The sequence below is a fragment of the Suncus etruscus genome, chromosome 8 (assembly GCF_024139225.1).
Source record: "Suncus etruscus isolate mSunEtr1 chromosome 8, mSunEtr1.pri.cur, whole genome shotgun sequence".
NCBI lineage: Eukaryota > Metazoa > Chordata > Mammalia > Eulipotyphla > Soricidae > Suncus > Suncus etruscus.
The window spans coordinates 107238193-107260490 of NC_064855.1; the positions used below are offsets into that span (position 1 = coordinate 107238193).

At 35.2% G+C, this 22298-nt stretch overlaps 1 protein-coding gene and 1 pseudogene across 1 annotated transcript in view; one reads left to right on the top strand and one right to left on the bottom strand.

Moving 5' to 3' along the window:
• The window catches only part of GPC5 (glypican 5), a 1503836-nt gene that overhangs the window by 387984 nt on the left and 1093554 nt on the right, over nucleotides 1–22298 (top strand). The window contains exon 5 of the mRNA XM_049778704.1: nucleotides 6047–6172. Coding sequence (XP_049634661.1) covers nucleotides 6047–6172 — 126 coding nt within the window. The remainder of the gene's footprint in view (nucleotides 1–6046; nucleotides 6173–22298) is intronic.
• On the bottom strand, nucleotides 31–1169 carry LOC126016389 (borealin-like; annotated as a pseudogene).

Genomic DNA, 22298 nt, shown 5'->3' on the forward strand with positions numbered 1-22298 from the left:
TTTACAGTGGTTTTACTAAGGGCTTAAGTCCTAGGCCCATGGAGCTTTGGCTCTCACATTGTGAGTCTGTATGCTGCTGTAGATTCGCTCAAGAGGGGTAGTTTCCTGATGTTGCCGAGGGCTTCTGGATCCAGCTGTGCAATATCAACCCACTGCAGGTCACTAGCCAGTAATTGCATGTTCTCACCACCTGACAGAGACGCTCTGAGGAAGATCTCTTTGCTGTTTGCAAGTGAGCTGCTGTTCACAGAGATGTTGTAAATCTGCTCCCTGGCTGCTGCCGTGTGTAGGCCTGGAGTCTTGAAGACACTGGGTGTCAGGCCTGGTGTTGGTTTCACGATGGACAACTCCAGGTGGCTCATAGCCCAGGTTAGAATCTTAGAGTGGCAGGAACTTTTACTCCTTTTTCTTTGTATGGACTGGCTCTTTTTCTTGATGGAAGACATTTTTGACTATTATTTTTTATCATCATCATCATCTTCTTCTTCCTTCTCTTCCTCCTCTTCCTTCTCTTCCTCCTCTTCCTCCTCCTCCTCCTCCTCCTCCTCCTCCTCCTTCTTCTTCTTCTTCTTCTTCTTCTTCTTCTTCTTCTTCTTCTTCTTCTTCTTCTTCTTCTTCTTCTTCTCCTCCTTCTCCTCCTAGTTTCTTCTTCCTCCTCCTCCTCTTCCTTCTTTTTCTTTTTCTCCTCCTCCTCCTCTTCCTCCTCCTCCTCTTTTCTTCCCCTTCCTTTTTCCTTTCTTCTTTCTTCTTCGTTGCATCCAGTTGCACTGCCCTTTGTGTCCTGGTAGATTTCAGCAGTTTCTTAATAGCTTCTGCTGTTATAGCTTGTTGATTTTCATGATATCCAGGTCAGCAGTTGCTGCCTCCTCCAGGGCCTGTTTGCTTTCTCCAAGAGCAAAGGAGTCTAGCCAGTTCATCTCACACAGTGCCTTGGGCAGCCACAGAATCCCGATATTGTACAGGTTGTCCAATTCTGTGGAGAGGTTTTGCCTGTTCGACTGAATTTGCTTGCATCCTATTTGCACTTCTCAGTTGAAATTTTTTAGAAAGGAGATGAGCTCCCGGCTCTGCCTGCAGCTCTTTCTCGCTGGAGCCAGAGGGCTGGAGGGCGGTGGTGGGTTCAAATTCAAGTGCTCCATCAGAAAGGAAGCATCTCTCAAATCTATCATGATTTATGATATTCATTGACTATTTTTATTTCTTAATATTTACCCCCACTCTATTTAAATAAACTAATATCAAGATAAATTTGGGCAATAAGTTTTCTTTATAATTAAAATTTTGATCTTATTTAAAATCATTTTACATTCCTTTTCTTTGTCCCTCCTGTTCTTATTGTGATGATGACATGGGGTTTGCTCACATATATGATTGCTCCACTTGCTTACTGACTTAGGTGCTTGTGAAGGGCTACACACTTCATCTGTGGTGCTCAAGCATATCCAATTGTGCTCACAGTGAGTTTAACACAGCTCCTTGTTGTACCCGAACTTAAAAGGGATTGCATTTCTGATTATCATGCTCTGACACGCTTCTTTATTTTCACTGCTGACCAGAAGTGGAATGTTTTGGTTGTAGTACTTATGCACATATGACTACATTGGAGTAAAGAGTATAAACTTTGTATGTACCTACATAGCAGATCTGCCGAGACTGTGATGAGCGCAAGTGGGTGACATTGTAGCTGGAACTAAGCAAGGCCAGAAGTTTTGCTGGACTATCCCTGGGTTTCCCACTAAATAAAATGGAAACATCTTATGATAGACAATGAAGACCTCTTCCTATTTTAACCAGAATTTTAAGAAGTAACCCCCAATAAACAAAACTGCACAGACTCTGAAAAACATATCGTCTAGCCTCTTTTCTTTTCTCATTCTATTTCCATGTTTTGTTATTTGACATTTCTGCATGAAACTGTCTTGCTAATATTCCCTGATCTGTGTCTGCAAAATGTTATGATATTAATTTTACATTAATATTCTGGGATTTTGTCAAAAATGTGCATTCAAAATTGACAGGGATTGTTTTGTTTGGTTAGTTATGAATTACTAATGCCAACACAAAGCATGGTACTCAATCTTGTCTAGTATTTCATGACAAATATCTAAAGTTGATGGCTTATTAGAACAAGAAAATCTAGGAAAATCAAGGAAACTTCATATTAAGCATATAAAGTCATGGAGGTTTACTTGAAGAATAGTAGATTTCTCTTTGTAGAACATTTACATGTAATTAGGGGATGCTGCAGAAAGTGCCATGAAAAGATATTGCATGTATGATTACAAAAGTTTAAGTTTCCTGTTATAGAAAAGAGAAAGCCATCAATACAATCATTTTATTTTGGGGGTCCACACCCAGGATTTGGGGCTAAATCCTGGCTCTATACTCAAGGATGACTATAATAGATTTGAAGGACTATTTGGTGTAGCTGGAATTGATCCTAGTTTGGCATATTACAAGGTAAGTGCCCTTAAGCACTTTACTACAATTTCAGCCTCTATTGATAATTCTAATAGCAACTGAGTGACATTATGTGGAAAATCAGATTTGAATTTTAAAAGGTCGCTCTAATTGAAGATAGAAGGGATCAATGTGGAAAGAAACTAAACATTTATAATATACACAAATAATTAGATGCCTTGGAAATTTCCTGTGACAAATCTGTGGTAAATCTTAGAGATGCTCCTTTGAATGTAATTTTCCTTTTTGATCTTGTTGCTTTCAATATTCCATCCTCTCTATGGTATTCATCATTGTGACTAGGAAGTGTCTTGGGGTGCTTTTCTTCTGATTTCTTTTGACTTGTACTCTTCAGGCATGTAGGATTTGGTTCCATGCACTCTTTAGCTCTGGGAGTTTCTCTGCAATGATGTCTATGATTTTTGATACATCATGAGGGTTTTCTTCCTGTGTTTCTGGGATTCCAATGATTCTTTCTGTTGAGCTTATCAAAGACTTCTATTTTTATCTGTTCACAGTTTTGAGGACTTTTCCTGTTGTCTGTTAGTTTGTTTTGAGGCTCTTTTCCAACCTCTTCTGTTGTATAGAGTTATTATGTATCCCATCTTTTAGCTCAGTGATTCTGTCTTCAGCCACTCTTACACTATTGGAGAGACTGTCCAGTGAGATTTTCATTTTGCCTACCTTTTTTTTCAGCCCTGTTATTTCAGTTTGAAGTTTTCTTATTTCTAGTCTCATATACTCTTAACTCATATTTGTGGCATGTACAGTTTGTTTCATGCTTTCTTTGAATTCTATGAACATTCTCCATATTTTTTTTCTAAAGTCCTTATCTGAGAAACTTAAATAGCTGGATGGTACTTTTTTGGTCATTGGAGTTACCATCTTCATTCTCTAAGAATGGTGAATGTTGTTTTCCCATTGATGCATTTGAAGTGTGATATTTTCTATGTCTCATGTTGGTATTTTTTGACTAGGAGGAGTGTTCAGCTGTGGAGCAGAGTGGAATGGCCTCACTCCACTGGCTCCTTTTCTCAGATTCTGTCCCTCACCTGGGCAACATATCCCTCAACCTATCAACATGGCTTCCTGATCCCAAAGCTTCAGAGTCTGCCGCTGTGACCTCTTGTCATTAGTTAGAGGGTTCTGCAGCTATGAGTTCCTGCCTCAGATCTTGCCGCTCAAATAGTACCAAATAGATAAAGGGTTAATATTTAAGATATACAAGGTACTGACATAACTTAAGAAGAAAAAAAGCTAACCTCATAAAAAATGTGAAGAAGAAGAAGAAAAAAAATGTGGAGAAGAAAGGAACAGACATTTCTTCAAAGAAGAAATACAGATGACCAAAAGGCACATGAAAAAATGCTCCATGTTACTGATCATCAGGCATATACAAATCAAAACAACAATAAGGTATCATCTCATGTCACAAAGAACAAAAACAACCACTGCTAACATGGATGAAGAGAAGGAACTCTCATTCTGGTGGGAGTGCTATATAATTCAGCCTTTCTGGAAAACAATATGGATATTCCTTAAAAATGTTTTCATTGAGTTCCCATATGATCCAGCAATACCACCACTAGGAATATACCCTAGAACCACAAAAAAAAAAAAAAAAAAAACACACACACAATACAATAATGCCCTCTGCAGTCCTATGTTCTTAGCAATGCTTTTTACAATAGTCAAAATCTAGAAACATCCCAGATGTCCGACAACAGTGAAACTGTAGTACATCTACATAATGGAATAATATGCAGCTTTTAGAAAAATGAAGTCACAAAATTTGCTTATACATGGATGAATATGAAGACTATTATGTTTAGTGAAATCAGTCAGAGGGATAAAGATAAACACTAAAATATCAATCATCTTTGGGATTTAAGAAAAATAAGATATTATAGTAATAATACCCATAGAAAATAGAGATGAAATCCAGAAGGACTAGCCCATGATATGAATCTTACCACGAACTATGACAATACTGAGAGAAAAATATAATGCCTGTCTTGAGAACAGGCAGAAAATGGGGGGAAGAGGAAAAGAGACATTGGTGGTGGAAAGTTGTACTGGTGAAGGGGTGTGCGTATTTTATAGCTGAAACCTAATTACACACATGTTTGTAACCATGGTGCTTAAATAAAGAAATTATTATTTAAAAAGAAACACATACTATGGGAGACTGAGATCATTTCCTATAATTTAGATACTGCTTGTTTGAAAATTGCATTTATCTCACATAAAGGTTAGTGGTTGTTTACAACTTCACGAATTTGTACAAATAATTCTTGAGAACTCAGAGAGAGATAAGAATAGAATTAATGGAGTTGGACATCAGGGATGTCAAAATAAGTTAATTTTAAAACGTGCTTATTGAAGCAGTCACAATTAATACTTTCATATGTTCAGGTGTGTATCATTATATATCAGCACCTGCATATGTACATTATGTTTGCCACTAAAAATCCAATTAGGTTTTCTAAATTTGGTTATCCCAACTACAATTCATAGTTATTCATATCTACTTTGGTCTTATTTTTATAGAAATCACTTTAACTAATCTGATTTTTCTATAGGTTTCTCGATACCATGTGTTTCCTTTCTCTATCTTTGCCTTGTAGTTTGGATGATATCTCCCTGTCTTTCCCCTCAAAACACTCTTTTTGAGTAAAGAAATTTCAAAACTAATCTTCCGGATTTAGTTATTATGAAATGTTCCTTCAGATTCTTGCGATCATAAAGCCATCAATTTGAAACACAGAAGTCTTGGCTTTTTCATCTAATTTTTTATATTTTTATTTTTAATTTGGGGTTAAAAATATTTTCCTCGCCTGGAATTGATCAGAGCTCACTCCTAAATCTGTGCTCAGGAGAATGTGTACAGTTCTAGAACCTAAAGAGGCACATAGCTTAAGCCTTATCTCTCTGATACTATCTAGCTCTGAATCTTGGCATTTTAATGAAAATTTTTTCCATAATTGTTGAAGTATTATAGAGATCATTAAAAACTCAATGTAGTAATATGTAACTAAGTTTTTTTCAGTTCTATCCAATAACTTTTTATTTTCATACTTCTGAAATATGTCACATAGCTTGTGGTTTTTTTGTATGCAAGCAAGACATTATTTTATGTTTTCAGACTCCAAAGAGAAAACTCATATGGGAAAATCAACCAAGTATACAAACCTTTTAATCATTAAGCAGTTAGCTTGTTAGAAGCTTCTGACATTTCTATATAGAAAACAATGTAATTAGTCTTACTGTGGTTTAAATGCCAGAAACTGGTGAAAGGTTTAAAAAAAAAGTTGAGAGAAAATAGAGAATTATATAACTTAATTTTTGGGTATGTAGTTTTATAAGATTCATAACCACTGACATTTTGGAATGAAAAGAATAAATAAAAATATTAGTACTTTTCAAAATAAAGTTGTAGCAGTTTATCAGAAAGATATTAAAATTATAGTAAAAGAAAGAAAAGGTAAAAGCTACATTCTAATCCTAAAGCAAACATTAGGAGTCCTTAATGCTGGCTTTTATCATGGATTTGTGGTCCTAATTGTTTTCTTTGTTGTCCACTCAGAGAATTTATCAACAGCCTTCGGCTATACAAGACATTCTATGGAGGCTTGGCTGACCAGCTTTGTGTGAATGAATTAGCAACTTCTGATGGACTGCCCTGCTGGAACGGAGAAGATATTGTGACAAGGTATTTTCTGGACACACACCCCTTTAACTACATTCCTCCTTGCCTTTTCTCCTAGCTCTTGAAAGGATCACTTCCATTTCAACTCTATCACACAAATCATGGATAATGCATTTGTTCTCACTAGTTTGTTAAAATAAATTTCATCCTTTTTGACATTTTAGGACTTACGATAGTATCTCTTGGTGTTCTGAAAGTTTTTCTTGGGGTCCTGAAAGTTTTTTTTCTCCCTCTCTCCCTAGGCTGGTCCCAATCCTACTCTTTCAAAGCAATGTTATGCACCTTCATTCTGGTGTGTTTTATTTATGACTTAAAGCACCAATTTTACTTGAGCTTTGTTTCTCCATTCATGGGCAAATGAGGAAATTTGCATAAACTGGGAATGCCTAACCAAAGGTTCATGATGTATGGTTACTTTTCTCAGTACTTTCCTATCTATCCTAATTGTGGGTGCATTGCAAATGTCTTTATAAATGTGGGGTTTTTCTTTTTTGAGTTCTTATGAATATCCTAACATTTAATTGCATACTGACTATTGTCAAACTTATAGTTAAATTTACTTATTTTGGTCATTATCTAGAATTTAAAAATTAATTTATTTTATTTCCTATAACTTATTTTGCTCACAAGAAGTCTAATCTTTTTTGTTTACTCTAATCTTATTTTGGGGTGGGTGGGCAGGGCAGCAGTGTTCAGGTCTTATTTCTGGATCTGCACTAGGATAAATCTTAGGTTTGGGAGACCATATGGACTACCAATGCCTAAATCCTAGTTAGCTGCATGCAAAAAAAGCCCCTGACCCACTGTGCTACCTCTCTAGCCACTGATCTTAAAAATGTTTACATTTTCCTTCTGTGGTTAAATGTGATCCATCTAATTGGTTGTGAATTAGTTCTTTGGTCTTGTGCTGGAGATTGTTAGGTTAAGCAGGCTTGCCTTTGCATTTGGGCTGAAATATTTTCTTCTATTTACAACAATGCCTAAATGATAAGAAGATATGGTGATTTAATTACAAGAAAGATCAATTCATTTAAAGTGGCATTTGAAGATTGCATTTACTAAGATAGTGTATATCATGCTATAAATTTGTATACTAATAACTACAAATTCTTGAATGATCAAGAATAAAGTGGTACTCCTTTTATAGTGTATAATATATAATAACATTTTTAAAAGATTCTTAAATTTCACATGAAAAGGATGATTGAACACAAAAATTGTGGTTTTACTTAACTAAAATATTTGGCCCTCGTAGCTATTTATTTATTATTATAATTTTTGGAATTTTTTTTTACAGTTTTATTGTGGTAAAAGTGAATTACAAATCTTTCGCAGTAATATTTAAGGTAATAGTGACAATGAATTAGAGCTATTTCCACCACCAATGTTGTCCTCCCTTGCTCCTGCTCCCAGCATGCATCACTCATCTCCCTCCTTTACCCTTAATGCTAGAGGAACTGTTTCCCACTTGTACAGCTTGTTGTAGTTTGGGTATTTGACTTTAGATTTGGTATTCAAGTCTGATCATTTTTTATTTCCACCTAATGAACATATGACTGTCTTGTCCTGGTACCATGGGGTGGGGGAAAGGCAAAGGAGAAAAGAAAAAAACTAGAAGGAGTCCATATAAATGTTATAAATATCTATTTAAAAGAAGGAAGGAAAAAAAGAAGAAAAAGGTAACAAACAACTCTTGAATTTCTTTTTTGCTTTCTTTTTTTCGATTTTTAGGCCACCTGGAAGAGCTTAGGAGATACTCCTAGCTCTTTGCTCAGAAATCACTCCTGGCTGGCTTGGGGGACCATATGGGATGCCAGGAATTGAACCCAAGTCAGCTGTGTGCAAGGCAAGCACCCTACCTGCTGTACTATCTCAGCAATCTCCTGAATATCTCCTGAATGCACATTGTATTTTAAATGTTAAATTTTGTTAAAAATACGAGCCAGAGAGATGCTACAGTGATTAAGGTGCCATCCATGTTCATGGCTGACCAATGTTCGTTCCTTGGTACTATACGTGGTCCCCCACTTACTGGCACAAGTGATTCCTCAGCACTCAAAAATGGCTCAAAATTAAACAAACAAAACAAAACAAAACAAAAAAAAGTAGTTATAAATGACAGAGACAAACTTATTCTATGGTGTATCAATACCATCCTCTCACTTAGATCAATTAATTTCTACATAAAGTATAAACTTTTTCTCTTCATTTATTCAAACTAAAATAAAATTTACTATACATTCTCTCATGCCAACCTCAGAAGTCCAGGGTGGATTGCTACATGTCCCTTGCTTTTATTAATAAAAGAGCAATGTGATTATCTGCAAGATTTCTTAAAGGAAAGATGTTAGAATGGAACACTTGATAAGATTGTCTATATGCAGAGATTTATTGACACAAAGGCTGGGAGAAGTATGATTGGTACTGTTTCCCTAGCAGGGCAGCTTTGTAATATTGGTATAATTCTTTGTGTCCATTTAAAAATTGGAAGTCTTTGTGATTGTAGATAAAAAATATCTTATATTTATGTAGTATATAAAAACATTTTACTCATGAAAAATGGTCTATTTTCATTCAAATGATCCTTCATACTGCACGCAAGAAAGAACACCAACTGCAATGTTGAGACCAACAATTTCCAAAATTTCTTATTTAAATGGATCCAGAAGAACAATAACTAAACTTTAAAAAATGTTTGTCTTTTAAGGCAGTAGACTTTTGCGAATGATCATTAAGATGAAGCCTGGACATTCCTGGAAGGAAGGTGACACAGGTACTGGCAGTAGTGTTGGAGCATTCACTGTATGACTGAAACTCTATTATGAACAACATTGCAAAAAAATCATGTGTGCCTTAAATTAAGAAATAAATATGTAAAGTTAAAAAGCATTTCTCTTTGACAGATCTAGGATTTTAACATTTTGTCTAAATAAGCAAAAAATAGAAAAGAAAATGTATTACTGACATTCAGGTAGTCTCCATCTCATAAAGCCCTTCTGAATTTATCTCTCTCCTTTTTCATTATAAAATGCAGTTTTTTAAAAAAAAGGCATGCCGAGCCCTGCGTTGTCTTCTGTTCTGTGTGATGGAAAATTGATCATGTGTGATGGTTCCCTTTCCTCTTGCTAACTATTGAATTTCAGGTGAAAGCTAGTTAACTACTGTGACTTCCTTTTCCCTTTTGATTAAATGGCAGACAATTCAGTAACTCTCCCTCAATTTCCAGGAGTTTATGACCTCCACCAACACTCTTAAGCTCTTCACTTTAATAGTTGTTAAGTATCCTAGTAAAGTTTTATAATACATTGCTACTTCACTTTGATTTATGTTTCTGAATGCTTCTTTCATATTGCCATGCCTTCTAATCTTATAAAGATAACAGATTATAATTGGATTCTTTAATCATATGATATAAAATGTACATTTTATAAAAGTAAAAAATCTGAGATTTTATTTTTATATTGATGGTCTTCTTTTCTACCCTGACAATAATAGCTTTCACCAACCATATTTCTAAGCTAAATTATTTTCTTTTTAATAATTATCTATTGAGAAGTTATTTCTATGTTCTCTTCTGTTCTTGCTGAAATTATACTTTATAAAAAACCTAGTTTCTTGGGCCAGCAGATAGGGTGCTTGACTAACAAGAAGCAAACCTGAGTTTATACCTTGGCATTCCATATTGTCTCCCAACCGAAGACTGCCAGGAGTAATTTCTGATAGCAGAACCAGGAGTAACCCCTGAGTGCTGCTGGGTGTGACCCCAAACCAAAACTAAACAAACCAAACAAGAACCCTAGTTTCCAAATGCTGTCAATTACATTAAAAAAAAAAAAAAGAAAAAGAAACAGGGGGCTGGAGAGATAGCATGGAGATAGGGCATTTGCCTTGCTTGCAGAAGGACGGTGGTTCGAATCTGGCATCCCACATGGTCCCCCGAGCCTGCCAGGAGCCATTTCTGAGTGTAGAGCCAGGAGTAACCCCTGAGAGCTGCTGGGTGTGACTCCATCCCCCAAAAAGAAACATCTGATCTGGGGTGGGCAAAGTGATAGCAAAACAATAGGGGTTTTGCCTTGTATATGGCTGACTAGAAACGGACCTGGTTTGATCCCTGGAATCTCAAATGGTCCCAAGCCTGCCAGGACCAATGTCTGGGCACAGAGCCAAGAGATATCCGTTAACATGGTTGGCTGTGGCTCAAAAAGCAAAAAACAAACAACAAAAATGAAAAACATCTGATCTCAGGATTGTCTTAAATTCATTAATGCAGCAACTTTCTTTTCTAATGGTTCTTATATAAAGGCAATGTTTCCTTCATGACATAAATTTCAGCCTATTTTATATTATTTTCCCTGTAATCTTTATCAATTGGAATTATAATGTTGAACTATGAATCAAAATACTCATCATTGTCATTATATTTAATCCAATCTACTTTTATTCTCTCTTAAGTCAAACTGAATCAGGATTGAGATTGCTTTTACACTACATCTTCCTACTTACTATAGAAATGTACCAGGAATCTTAAGACTGTACTACTAAAATCATGTCAACTAAATTATGTTTGAAAACAATCATATATGGCTAATACCTAACTTTATCTAATTCATAATTTTATCTTACTTCTTAACTAAGCCAATCACTCAGTGGTTCCTCTATCCATAACAACACCCAAACTATGGTTTACACTCATATATCATTTATTCTGTTCTTTCTGATTTATTATAATTTCTATTATAGCATACAACATTGGATATTCTCAGAAAGGTGAGGAATAATTAATATCATTGGATAACTATGAGTACATTTTTATAAAGAATAAGAATCTGAGGAAAAAATACTGTTATTGCTGGACCAAACCAGTGACGTTCAGGGCTTCCTCCTGGTTCTGTTCAGGCATCACTTCTGGAAGTTCTTAGGGAACCATATTCTGGGCCAGGATTAAACCAGAGGTGACCACAGACAAGGTAAGAACATTTGCCCCTGTACTGTCTCTCTGGCCTGCAAAAGTAAAAGGCTAGTTTGAATAAGGAGATTTAGAGATTTAACATTCGTATTCAGATAGCAGTTGGTTCGATAATGCATAGATTCAAGTTGAATGCCTGAAGGATATGAAGAAAGAAGAATCGTAAAAAAAAATGGTTTCCAAAAAATTTCTGGGAAATCATTTCTTCCTGAGTCAACCAATCATTCATTTCTCACTGTATGACCTTCTATAGACATTTTTATGAAACCAGTGTCTAACAAACTATGTGAAGCCTTTGTGTTCTAGGTTAGAGACATACTCAATGGAATTGTCTCTATTATGAGGAGACACACGAGTTATGGTGGATAAAAGTGTCAAAGCCTGGTAAAAATAATATATATCTAGTTTTATGAACTTCAGTAAGGGAAGAAGTAAAACACTTGGACTATTTTGTGACATAGTAAGAATGTGATTTTAGCTGTAAAATAGTAGACTGACACATTCAACCCTTTGTAGAATACATGCTCTAGCTATAAAGGGATGAGGAAGTATGATTGGGAATAAATTTCCAAGTTCCAATTCTGGGTGTTATACTCCATTGAAATTACCCCCTTTTCCCACTTTTTTAAGTACAATTTCACACACCTTTTCCCACTTTTCTAGTACTTTCTTGACAGACCATTTTTACTTGAAAGGTCATACCTGAAGTAGAAATTTCATCATTTGGTTCTGTGAAATATAATATAGAAGATGGTGGCAAGGTGCTATATATTTTATCAATTTGATTCAAGACCTGACATTCCTGCCTAGAATTTAAGCCTAGAAAATATCCATCTCAAATCAAACTGTTCATTTTGTTCTCTTCTAAAAATGAATTTTGGTAGTAATTCTGTGGTATCTTCTCTTTACAATAGGCATTGTTTCTGCATCTTACAGGCCTCAATGGCAATTATATCTTAGAGAGACTATATATACAATAAGTGTAACTAGAAATGGACCTGAAGAATGTTTAGATCTTTAGGAGAAGGGAAATTATGTCTAATTCTCAGAATATGTTCAGGGTCACTAGCAGTATCTGGAGGATATTTTTTTTTGTCTCTCAGGATGGTCTTGATTTGATCATAAAATCCAGCATGCAAAAAAGTCTAAACAAAAAAACAAAAATTCTCATCCAACTTAATATTCAAAATTCTGAACTTCCCTGAATGTTTTTGTTTGTTTGTTTTCCTTCCCAGTTAGGAGCTGCTTTGGTTTAGAAAGGCCTATAGTTGGGAATTTGTGTGAACAACTTCAAGTCCCTGTGCTAATCTATATGCCCTAGTTGGCCTCCAGTCAGTGTTTCTACACCCTCATGTTGGGGGCTTAGGAATTGATAGACAAGGGAGCAAAGAGGGGTAAGAAAAAAACATGTTTTTTTTTGTTAGTTTTGTTTTGGGTCCACATCTCGCAGGGCTCAGGCTTATTCTTAACTCTGAGCTCAGGCATCAACTCTGTTGGTCTTTGAGCACTGTACATTGTGCCAGGGATAAAACCCAAATCACCTGCATGCAAAGCAAATGGCCTACTTGTACTATTGCTCTGGCCTCAGGCATGCTCTTTTAAACTGATACATTTAATATCTTTCATGGATGCCTCCTAGCTGATTGTATTAAAAACTGATGTTTTAGGGTTTTTGTATGCTGCAGACCATATGTCTCTCACTTCATCTGATGGTGAAGCTCTCTCTTTTCTGCCTAGCACTTCCAGTGTAATCCTTTACCCCATTCCATTTCTACTACCTACTTCTAACTCCATGTTAGATCAGAAAAATGTTCCCACCTCTGATTTATGTAGACGTTATAAATGCTTATCTTTGCCATTAGGAAGATGACAGCTGTTACAAACCTAAATCACTTTCCCTTTTCTCAGATATCAACTACTTTCACTTTTAAACAAATGTCAAAAATCCTTTCAAATATTTTATAGTGAAAATAAAAAAATGGTGGGGGTACCGCAGAAGCCCAGGATACTTCTGCAAAAACATTCTCATCTTGGGTTTTCTTTGACCTCAGCCCTCCTATATAGTTTTGTTGGAGATGAAGGAATTCAAACTCATTTCTGTTCCCTTTACTTTTCATGTATAACCTTCTAGGTTGGAAGGCCACCTATACTTTTGTTCTCACTTTACAAAAAAAAGAGTGCGATTTTAGGATTGTTTTACATGCATTTGGACTCAATATATAAAAGGCAGCTTTCATAGTCAAAACAGTGCACCATATGTTCATTGGGATACAGAGGTATTGAAGGCATTAACACTACTATTGAGAAACTGTAAGTCTAACAATGGGAAGAAAACACCTTCCTATCTGTCTACAGAAAAAACATGAATTTAGAAAACCACCAAACATCCTACAGTCTCTCACAAAAAGTACCTTTTGATTGAGCAAAATTTAAAAGTAATAAAATATATAATGTGTGGGTCTCCATTCATTTTCTTCATGTAATATTTCTGACATATTTATAGGTGAGATGAAGAAGATTTAGATTTGCTTGAAGATAATTGAGTGAATGGGGGGGGAAGGGTCAAATGGAAAGTAAGGTTTCCTCTGGATGTATAACCAAAGAAACTATACTACAGGTACAATGAGTGTTTATTCTCTGTACTGGTATAGGGTTAAAAATATAATGAAATAAATGCACAAAAGCAAAATAACATAATAAAAATAACATTCTCAGTCCTTTGTCCAATGTATTATTCTAAACAGAGAGGATAATGTGAATAAGAAAACATCCTTGGAAGAGATAGCTCATGAATTCCTAATTTATAAATTAAGGAATACTAAACAAACAGAAAAAAATATAAACACTTGGCAAATATTTAAGATTAGATGATTACCAGCACTCTTGGTAAATATTAGCTCCTTCTAGGGCGGTGATAGTTCAATAAGTTGTAATGTACTTTGCATGCAGAGACCCTGCTTCATTCCAAACATGTTGCCTCAGCACTGTTGCAAGCAACCAGTGCATCAAGTCAAGAGTAACTTTGACAACAGGCAGATATTTCTGCCAGCAAAATAAAATAAATTATCCACTTTCTATAAATGTGAATTTAGGTATTTTCGTTGGTAGGTTATTATAATATTTTTCTTATTAAAATTTAGAAAAATCTATCCAACATTTGAGAACCAAATGACTTATTCTTGCAAACACATTATGAGACAAGCGCTCACTTTATAACAATTCAGCAACTGTTAGATAGTCTTATTACTAAATAATGCATGCTCATTTACTTCAGTAGAAATGAAACTTTAGGGTTTTGAGCTTTTATCTTCATTGGATCCATTCTTGCCATAGATCAGAAGATTTTCATTTAGAAAGCAAAGATATATGTGAAGCTTGGTTTATAAAGCCATAAAAATTAGTATTAGTAATTTTGGTGAGGGAACAGAAGATAGTTGTTTTTTAATGTTGTAAAAGCCCTTTTTAGTAGAGGTTGGAAATAGAGAAGTTATATCTTTGTGACAGTTTATCAAATACTCCAACTGTGGAGAATTATGGCCTGTCTTATATTCATGCAACAGAGCAGTTTTCTCAAAGGGAAACTAAAAATTAAGACACAAAGATAAAACACTTTAGAGATTTAAAAAAAAAAGACATTTTACTCCAAAGTGTAGTCTGGGAATAGTTCATCACTTGCTAGTCTTAGAATTGATAATAATGAACTAGCAGTTGTTGGTAATAAATCTCTGAAGTTATGCTAAATTCCAGCACATCAAGCAACAGATTGTCTAGGGTGACAGAACATTTTAAGGTTGCTACACTTAAAGTCATTTCTCTCCATCCATTGAATTCCCACAGGAAATGCGCATTGTGAATAGAATTCATGGAAGAGAATGAGATTACACATGAGCTGTCAAGCTATGTCTAAGTACTTGGTTTCTGATCAGATAGGTACAGTCCATGTGGACTATTTTTAACTTGCTACTTGCCCCCATCAGAGATTGTGTGTAGAAGAAATTTTTTTAAAATGATAGCAATATAAATGTTTACTGAATTGGAACACAAAAGAACCTTTTCCCATCTGTTTGATACCCAAGCTGTTATCTTCTTGAGGGTATAGGTTTCGTTACAGTGCCATAGACTTGTGACTTCCAGTTGTGTTATGACAAAACATCAGTCAACATCGAGGTCTCCAGTATGCTGAAATTTCCTTTATTAAAAGTATTTCCATATTTTTGCATTATCTTCAATCTACAAGTAGAAAGTTATTCTCTTTTTAGTAAAATGTGTGTCAGTTTTTTAAGCATTGAAGATGCCTGTGTTTTTTCTTGTCTAATTCCTGTATTTTTAAATCACCTAATGTAAAGTCATCACTGAATAATCAATTATTATTTAAAATAAAATTCTAGAAGATTGAAAGAGAATACTAACTTATTGGGAAGACATTTTTTTAAACTACTTTTTTCAAACTGACTTATTTTAGAGATTATCAGTTATCAATATATCTTATTGACTAATCTTCAAAATAATTTTATTTATAAGTCAACAAAGTTCTTTCAAAGTAATAAAATGTTTAAAAAAATCTATAAATTGTGTTAAAATTGTTGCAATGTTTTTCCAAAATCTTATTGAAGATATATTCAAATTAATAAATGTAACATTTCAAAAACATTGATCCTTGTTTTGATTTGCATGACTAAAATACGTGTATATTCCATTGCTTTGAATATTATTTTCTTATGACTATACTGTAAGAAATAATGATTTAATCTTTTCATTGGAAGAAAGATGAAAGGTATGGAAATTTTTAAAAAGTGTACAACTAGAGTTTTCATATGACCCTTTGATTATACACCATAGTATATACCCCTGGAATAAATAAACCAAAAGCATTAGTTCAAAAAGATATATGTTCATTTCTGTTCATTGAAGTTCTCAGTATAATATTAAGTTATAGAAACAGAGCAAATATATCCAATGTCAGTTGCATGGTCTAAGAAGCCATAAACAGAATTCTATCAGCTATTTAAAAAAAGATGAAATCTTGCAGTTTGCTGAAACTGAAACTTAGATGAAATTGTAGGACATAATGCTAAACACAATAACTCAGAGAGAAAAGGGCCAATACAAGATGAGATCACTCATCTGTAGAATATACTGAAGTGCATAGTAAGAGAAGGGACAGTATCAACTGCTGAAGGTGGCTTCTGTCCTACAGCACAAGTGGGATTTTAAGGAATCCACTTCAGGGAGAGTGGGTTGCACGGGCAGTGAAATACGAAATAAATGATAACCACACACAAATATTTTATATGGGGACCTGCATCTTCTGGCATAGACCTCAAACATGTTTGATCTTTAAGCAGGAGGGTTCTATTAGGGGTAAAGTCAGTCATAGATATTGAGAAGAATGTTTACAATCACAAAGCAAAGTTTAACAGTAGTCAATACTTAAGCTATGGGCGATTGGGCGTGAGCTGTAAGAATTCTGAGTTACAAAGGAGAAGGTCACAATCCAAGGCAGCTCTTGGCACACTAACTTCAAATGCAAAATAAGGAATTATTAAGAAGTAGAAAAAAATCTGGGAAAGTGATCTTCACTGAGATGAGCTCTATAGTTTTAGAGGACAAGGAAAGAGCCAAATCCCCTATTTTTTTCCCCCATTTTCTGAGAAGAGTCAATAGCCCAGAATCTGTATTCTGGCTATGCCCTTGATTACCAGAAACTAAGGCTGCAAGAACGTATTTGAAGAGGAGAAAAAAATACTGTCTTTGATTTTGGTGTTAAATATTATCCAGAAAAGGGCTTCTCTTAGTAATCTTTGGTGCTGGAATTTCTGAGCCAAATTATTTGATAGTGGCCATAATTTTGCTTGAGATTTTACAAAGGAGAGATAGCCAAATAATGACAGAAAAATGTAATACCCAGCATGGATTTATTTCTTCAGGAATTACTCAACTATCCACGCAGGGTAAGAAGCATCCATAGCGGGCCTTTTGAGGAACCCATGAGGGTTATTTCAGTTCTCCACACCAGGGAAATCCTGGGATACATCTGGTGTGCCTCCTGAAATGTGCCTCCCCTAAAATGAAGATCTTTATGCATGTTGTGGCAATCAACTGATAAAAAAATATTATAAAGTTAGACTGTGGCCCAGTAGGGGTGATTAGTTTTAGGCACGAGGATGGTGGTGAAGGTGCAGTGGTTTTGTACTTCAAAACAATAAACCTAAGCACTATTAGAGCCATGATACCTGAAAAATAAAATTAAAATTTTGAAAGAAAGTTATTCTCAATTTCCCTCTTTATTTTTTACTTTATTTTATTCAACATGAATTTAAATATTGTCAATGAAGGTTTTCATGCATACAACATTACAACACTCCTTTTCTCCTCACAATAGTTCATTTTCCCTTCAACATTGTCTCAGGGTACATAGGCTCAATTCTCTATGTAACTTTGCATATGTTATTATTTCTATCCTTTTGTTAATCCCTTCATACCCCACATATGAGATATACTTCCGTATCTGTCCCTCTGTTCATTGCTGTCTTCATTAAGCAATATTCCATCCAGTTTCATTCAGCAAATTACATGATCATTTCTTTTTATAGCTTTTGGTGTCATATTATTTTGTATGTATTTGTAAAGCCCACTTTTAAATCTGTTTTTAAATAACACTATGTTTAATGTCAGTCAAAATAAATACAAGTTATAAATGTTTGAGATATTGAATAAAAACCTGAGTTCTAAAATTATGAAGGAAAAGAATCTTGAATTTGCCAAGCAGAGCCTAAAAATAAATTCATCCCATGTAGTATCAAAGGAAAAGCAAGGAGGTTATTTTTTTCAATTGAAACTATAAAGTTGTAATAATTTATAGCAAAGCCAGTATAAATTCAAAAATTTCAATATGAAAGAAAAAGATTATTTCTGTTCTTACAGAGCAGCTATAAGATAATGATCAATATTCCGTATTTCAACTACAAGGCAGGTTGCCCCACATTGGGTACCAGATGTTGAAGATATAAACAGTGTAGCCAGGGGTTATTTGGTCCTGGGAAAATTCCTTACTCAGGCTGACCTAGAGAGGGGTGGAAAACAGGTGTCGGAGGTATCCAGAGAAAGTCCTTCTGGAGCCATTTCAGTGAGACAACTCTTTATTATCAGGAGGAGTATTTACAGTTACACGATTAATAGGATTTTCCTGCACAAGAAAGCTAGAACAAAGAGAATGGGAGGGCTTACTGGCCAGTAGTATGCGCAGCATGTCAGGACTGTGGAGGTGACCATATGACTAAGGGGATGTGACTTAGGGGGATGTGACTTATGTGACTGGAGAGCACAGAGGTGAACTCTGCTGTGATGTGCTAGATGCTTTGCTTTAACAGACTCTCCTTCATCCCTTCTCAAGGGCTTCGTTCAGCTGGTGTGAGAATCTGCTCTGCTGGAGTGGCAAACTCAATGGTTTTCAAAAATGTCTCTGAAGAGTCCTGTCTACAGCATCTGACCTTTGAATAAGATGCTTCACATGTAGGAATTAATCATCATGTGCACTAATTATTGTTTTGAATGATATTACATTTTATATTGTTTTGGGGAGCAAAAATAAGGACAAATATATGATCATTATTATAGAAGTAATTAAAAGGTTAGAGTATAGACGATTCTATACAATATAATTAATACTTTAAAAAAAAGGAAATCCAAACAAGTTGTGATACAGGAATATCTATGATAGAAGAGACCTGGAGAATGGGTCTAGGTTCAGGAATACATGATTCTTTATAATGTAGATACTTTTATAATTACTGTAGGCATTGAACACTTCTCCAAAATTATTTCTTAAATAGCTATGTAAACAGTAAGAAAAATTCTCTTCTATTCTTCTAAAATGAGAACTGATGTCATGCTTAGAAGCACTTATCTAAAATCATTATTTCACTTAAAATTCAAGAAAATTGTCAATAATTCCTTTAATTTTCTGAATAAATTCCTCATGTACTGTTTGTAATTATTTAAGAAACAATGTTTTTCTTTATTTTTTTTTTATTTTATTTTTTTTTTTTTTGGCTTTTGGGACATACCTGGCTGCACTCAGGGCTTACTCCTGGCTCTGTGCTCAGAAATTGCTGCTGGCAGGCTCAGAGGACCATGTAAGATGCCGAGGATTGAGCTTGAGTCCGCTCTGGGACGGCCGCATGCAAAGCAAATGCCCTACCTCTGTAGGGCATTGCTCAACCCCCAAGAAACAACTTCTTGAAACACAGACCATGTTAAGGGCTGTACCAAATGTTCAACCAATGATTTGAAGATTAGTAAGTAGTAGGGCACTGATTAGGACTATCTGAACTCTGTTTCCTCAATGGATTGTATAGAAGCTAACTCCAACCAGCTCTTCTCTTATCTCATGTAAGAAGTCATTCAAAATTGAGGAGTGATATCCAGATTAATATGCTGAAGACTAATTTCCTGTGATATTAGGAAACAGGGCCTTGGAAAGTTCTCAAACACTTGTCTTGATGTAATCAATCTATACAAAAGAAGACAAAAGAAATTTCACATCCTTACTACCATCTGAAGATACAGGAAAATGATGAAGACCTATGAACCAAGACTCTGAATCTGCCAATGTCCTGCCCTTGAATCTCTTGTTGTTTAGGCCACTCAGTTTATAACATGTTTTATCATCTTGAATTGACTCAACTTGGGTGGGAAAAAATGAAAGTACTTCTTCAGTGGTAGTGAGGGCTTTTTCATATGATTATTTATGTATTATTTATCTGTCATTCCCTTTTAGTGGCTAATTTGATAGATATTTTAAAATGAAATGCAGAAGAGATGGCAACATATCCTTGCTAAAAACTTATGTAAGAGCATGGCCTGGTAAAAAATTTTATTCTTAAATATTAAAACAATATATGATGGCACTTGGTAAGTTTGTAGTAACTTTTAAAAAACATCTATGTACTAAATCATCCATCTGGGAGTCCTCTTGTCTAATATACAATTTTTATTTTCAAAGATTTACATATAGGTTTATATCAATTTATCTAAGTACTCTACATTCCTATTTAATTTTAGGAATGCATATAAGAATCCTCCTATTAGTTAATGAATATACTAATTAGTTAGTGATACTTTTTAGTGTCACCTGACTCATTAGTGAGAAAAATGATTATTAAAGAAGAGTTCTATTGGGTGAATAGTTTCTCCCACTCAGTGAGGGGCTCTTGTCTCCTGGGCACTATTTCTTTTGAGGTGCAGAAGCTTCTCAGTTTAATGCATTCCCATCTGTTGATCTCTGCTTTCACTTGCTTGGAGAGAGCAGTTTCTTCTTTGAAGATGCCTTTAGTCTCAATGTCCTGGAGTGTTTTACCTATGCGTTGTTCTATAAATCTTATGGTTTCGGGTCTGATATTGAGGTCTTTCATCCATTTAGATTTAACCTTCATATATGATGTTATTTGGGGGTCTAAGTTCATTTTTTTGTAAGTGGCTAGCCAGTTGTGCCAACACCACTTATTGAAGAGGCTTTCTTTGCTCCATTTAGGATTTCTTGCTCCTTTATCAAAAATTAGGTGATTGTATGTCTGGGGAATATTCTCTGAGTATTCAAGCATAGTCCACTGATCTGAGGGCCTGTTTTTATTCCAATACCATGCTGTTTTGATAACTATTGCTTTATAGTACAGTTTAAAGTTGGGGAAAGTAATTCCTCCCATATTCTTTTTTCCAATGATTGCTTTAGCTATTCTAGGGTGTTTTTTGTTCCAAATGAATTTCAAAAGTGCCTGATCCACTTCTTTGAAGAATGCCATGGGTATCTTTAGGGGGATCACATTAAATCTGTACAATGTTTTGGGGAGTATTGCCATTTTAATCATGTTAATCCTGCCAATTCATGAGCAGGGTATGTGCTTCTATTTTCGCATGTCCTCTCTTATTTCTTGGAGCAGAGTTTTATAGTTTTTTATACTCATCAGACAAGGGGCTAATCTCCAAAATATACAAGGCACTGACAGAAATTTACAAGAAAAAAACATCTAATTCCATCAAAAAATGGCGAGAAGAAATGGACAGCCACTTTGACAAAGAAGAAATACAAATGGCCAAAAGACACATGAAAAAATGCTCCACATCACTAATCATCAGGGGAATGCAAATCAAAACAACTATGAGGTACCACCTCACACCCCAGAGATTGACACACATCACAAAGAATGAGAACAAGCAGTGTTGTTGGGGATGTGGAGAGAAAGGAACTCTTATCCACTGCTGGTGGGAATGCCGTCTAGTTCAACCTTTATGGAAAGCAATATGGAGATTCCTCCCAAAACTGGAAATCGAGGTCCCATACGACCCAGCTATACCACTCCTAGGAATATACTCTAGAACACAAAAATACAATACAATAATCCCTTCCTTACACCTATATTCATTGCAGCACTATTTACCATAGCAAGACTCTGGAAACAGCCAAGATACTCTTCAACAGATGAATGGCTAAAGAAACTGTGGTACATATACACAATGGAATATTATGCAGATGTCAGGAGAGATGAAATCATGAAATTTTCCTATACATGGATGTACATGGAATCTATTATGCTGAGTGAAATAAGTCAGAGAGAGAGAAAGATGTAGAATGGTCTCACTCATCTATGGGTTTTAAGAAAAATGAAAAACATTCTTGCAATAATAACTTTCAGACACAAAAGAGAAAAGAGCTGGAAGTTACAGCTCACCTCATGAAGCTCACCACAAACAGGGGTGAGTTCAGTTAGAGAAATAACTACATTTTGAACTATCCTAATAATGAGAATGTATGAAGGAAATAGAAATCCTGTCTAGAGTACAGGCAGGGGTTGGGTGGGTAGGAGGGAGATTTGGGACATTGGTGATGGGAATGTTGCACTGGTGATGGGTGGTGTTCTTTACATGACTGAAACCCAAACACAATCATGTATGTAATAAAGTTGTTTAAATAAAAAAATAAAGAAGAGTTATTATTATATTACATACAGATCTCACATATGTAAGTTGTAGGAAAAATAAAGTCAGGAGAAACCATGGTTGGGTGTTCTGAAGAAAACAATAAAAGAGAGCCAAAGCACAAAAGTCAATGCACAGGGATGACCCAGGATGGAATTTAGTTCAAACCCTGGCTTCCCATCTGGTGCC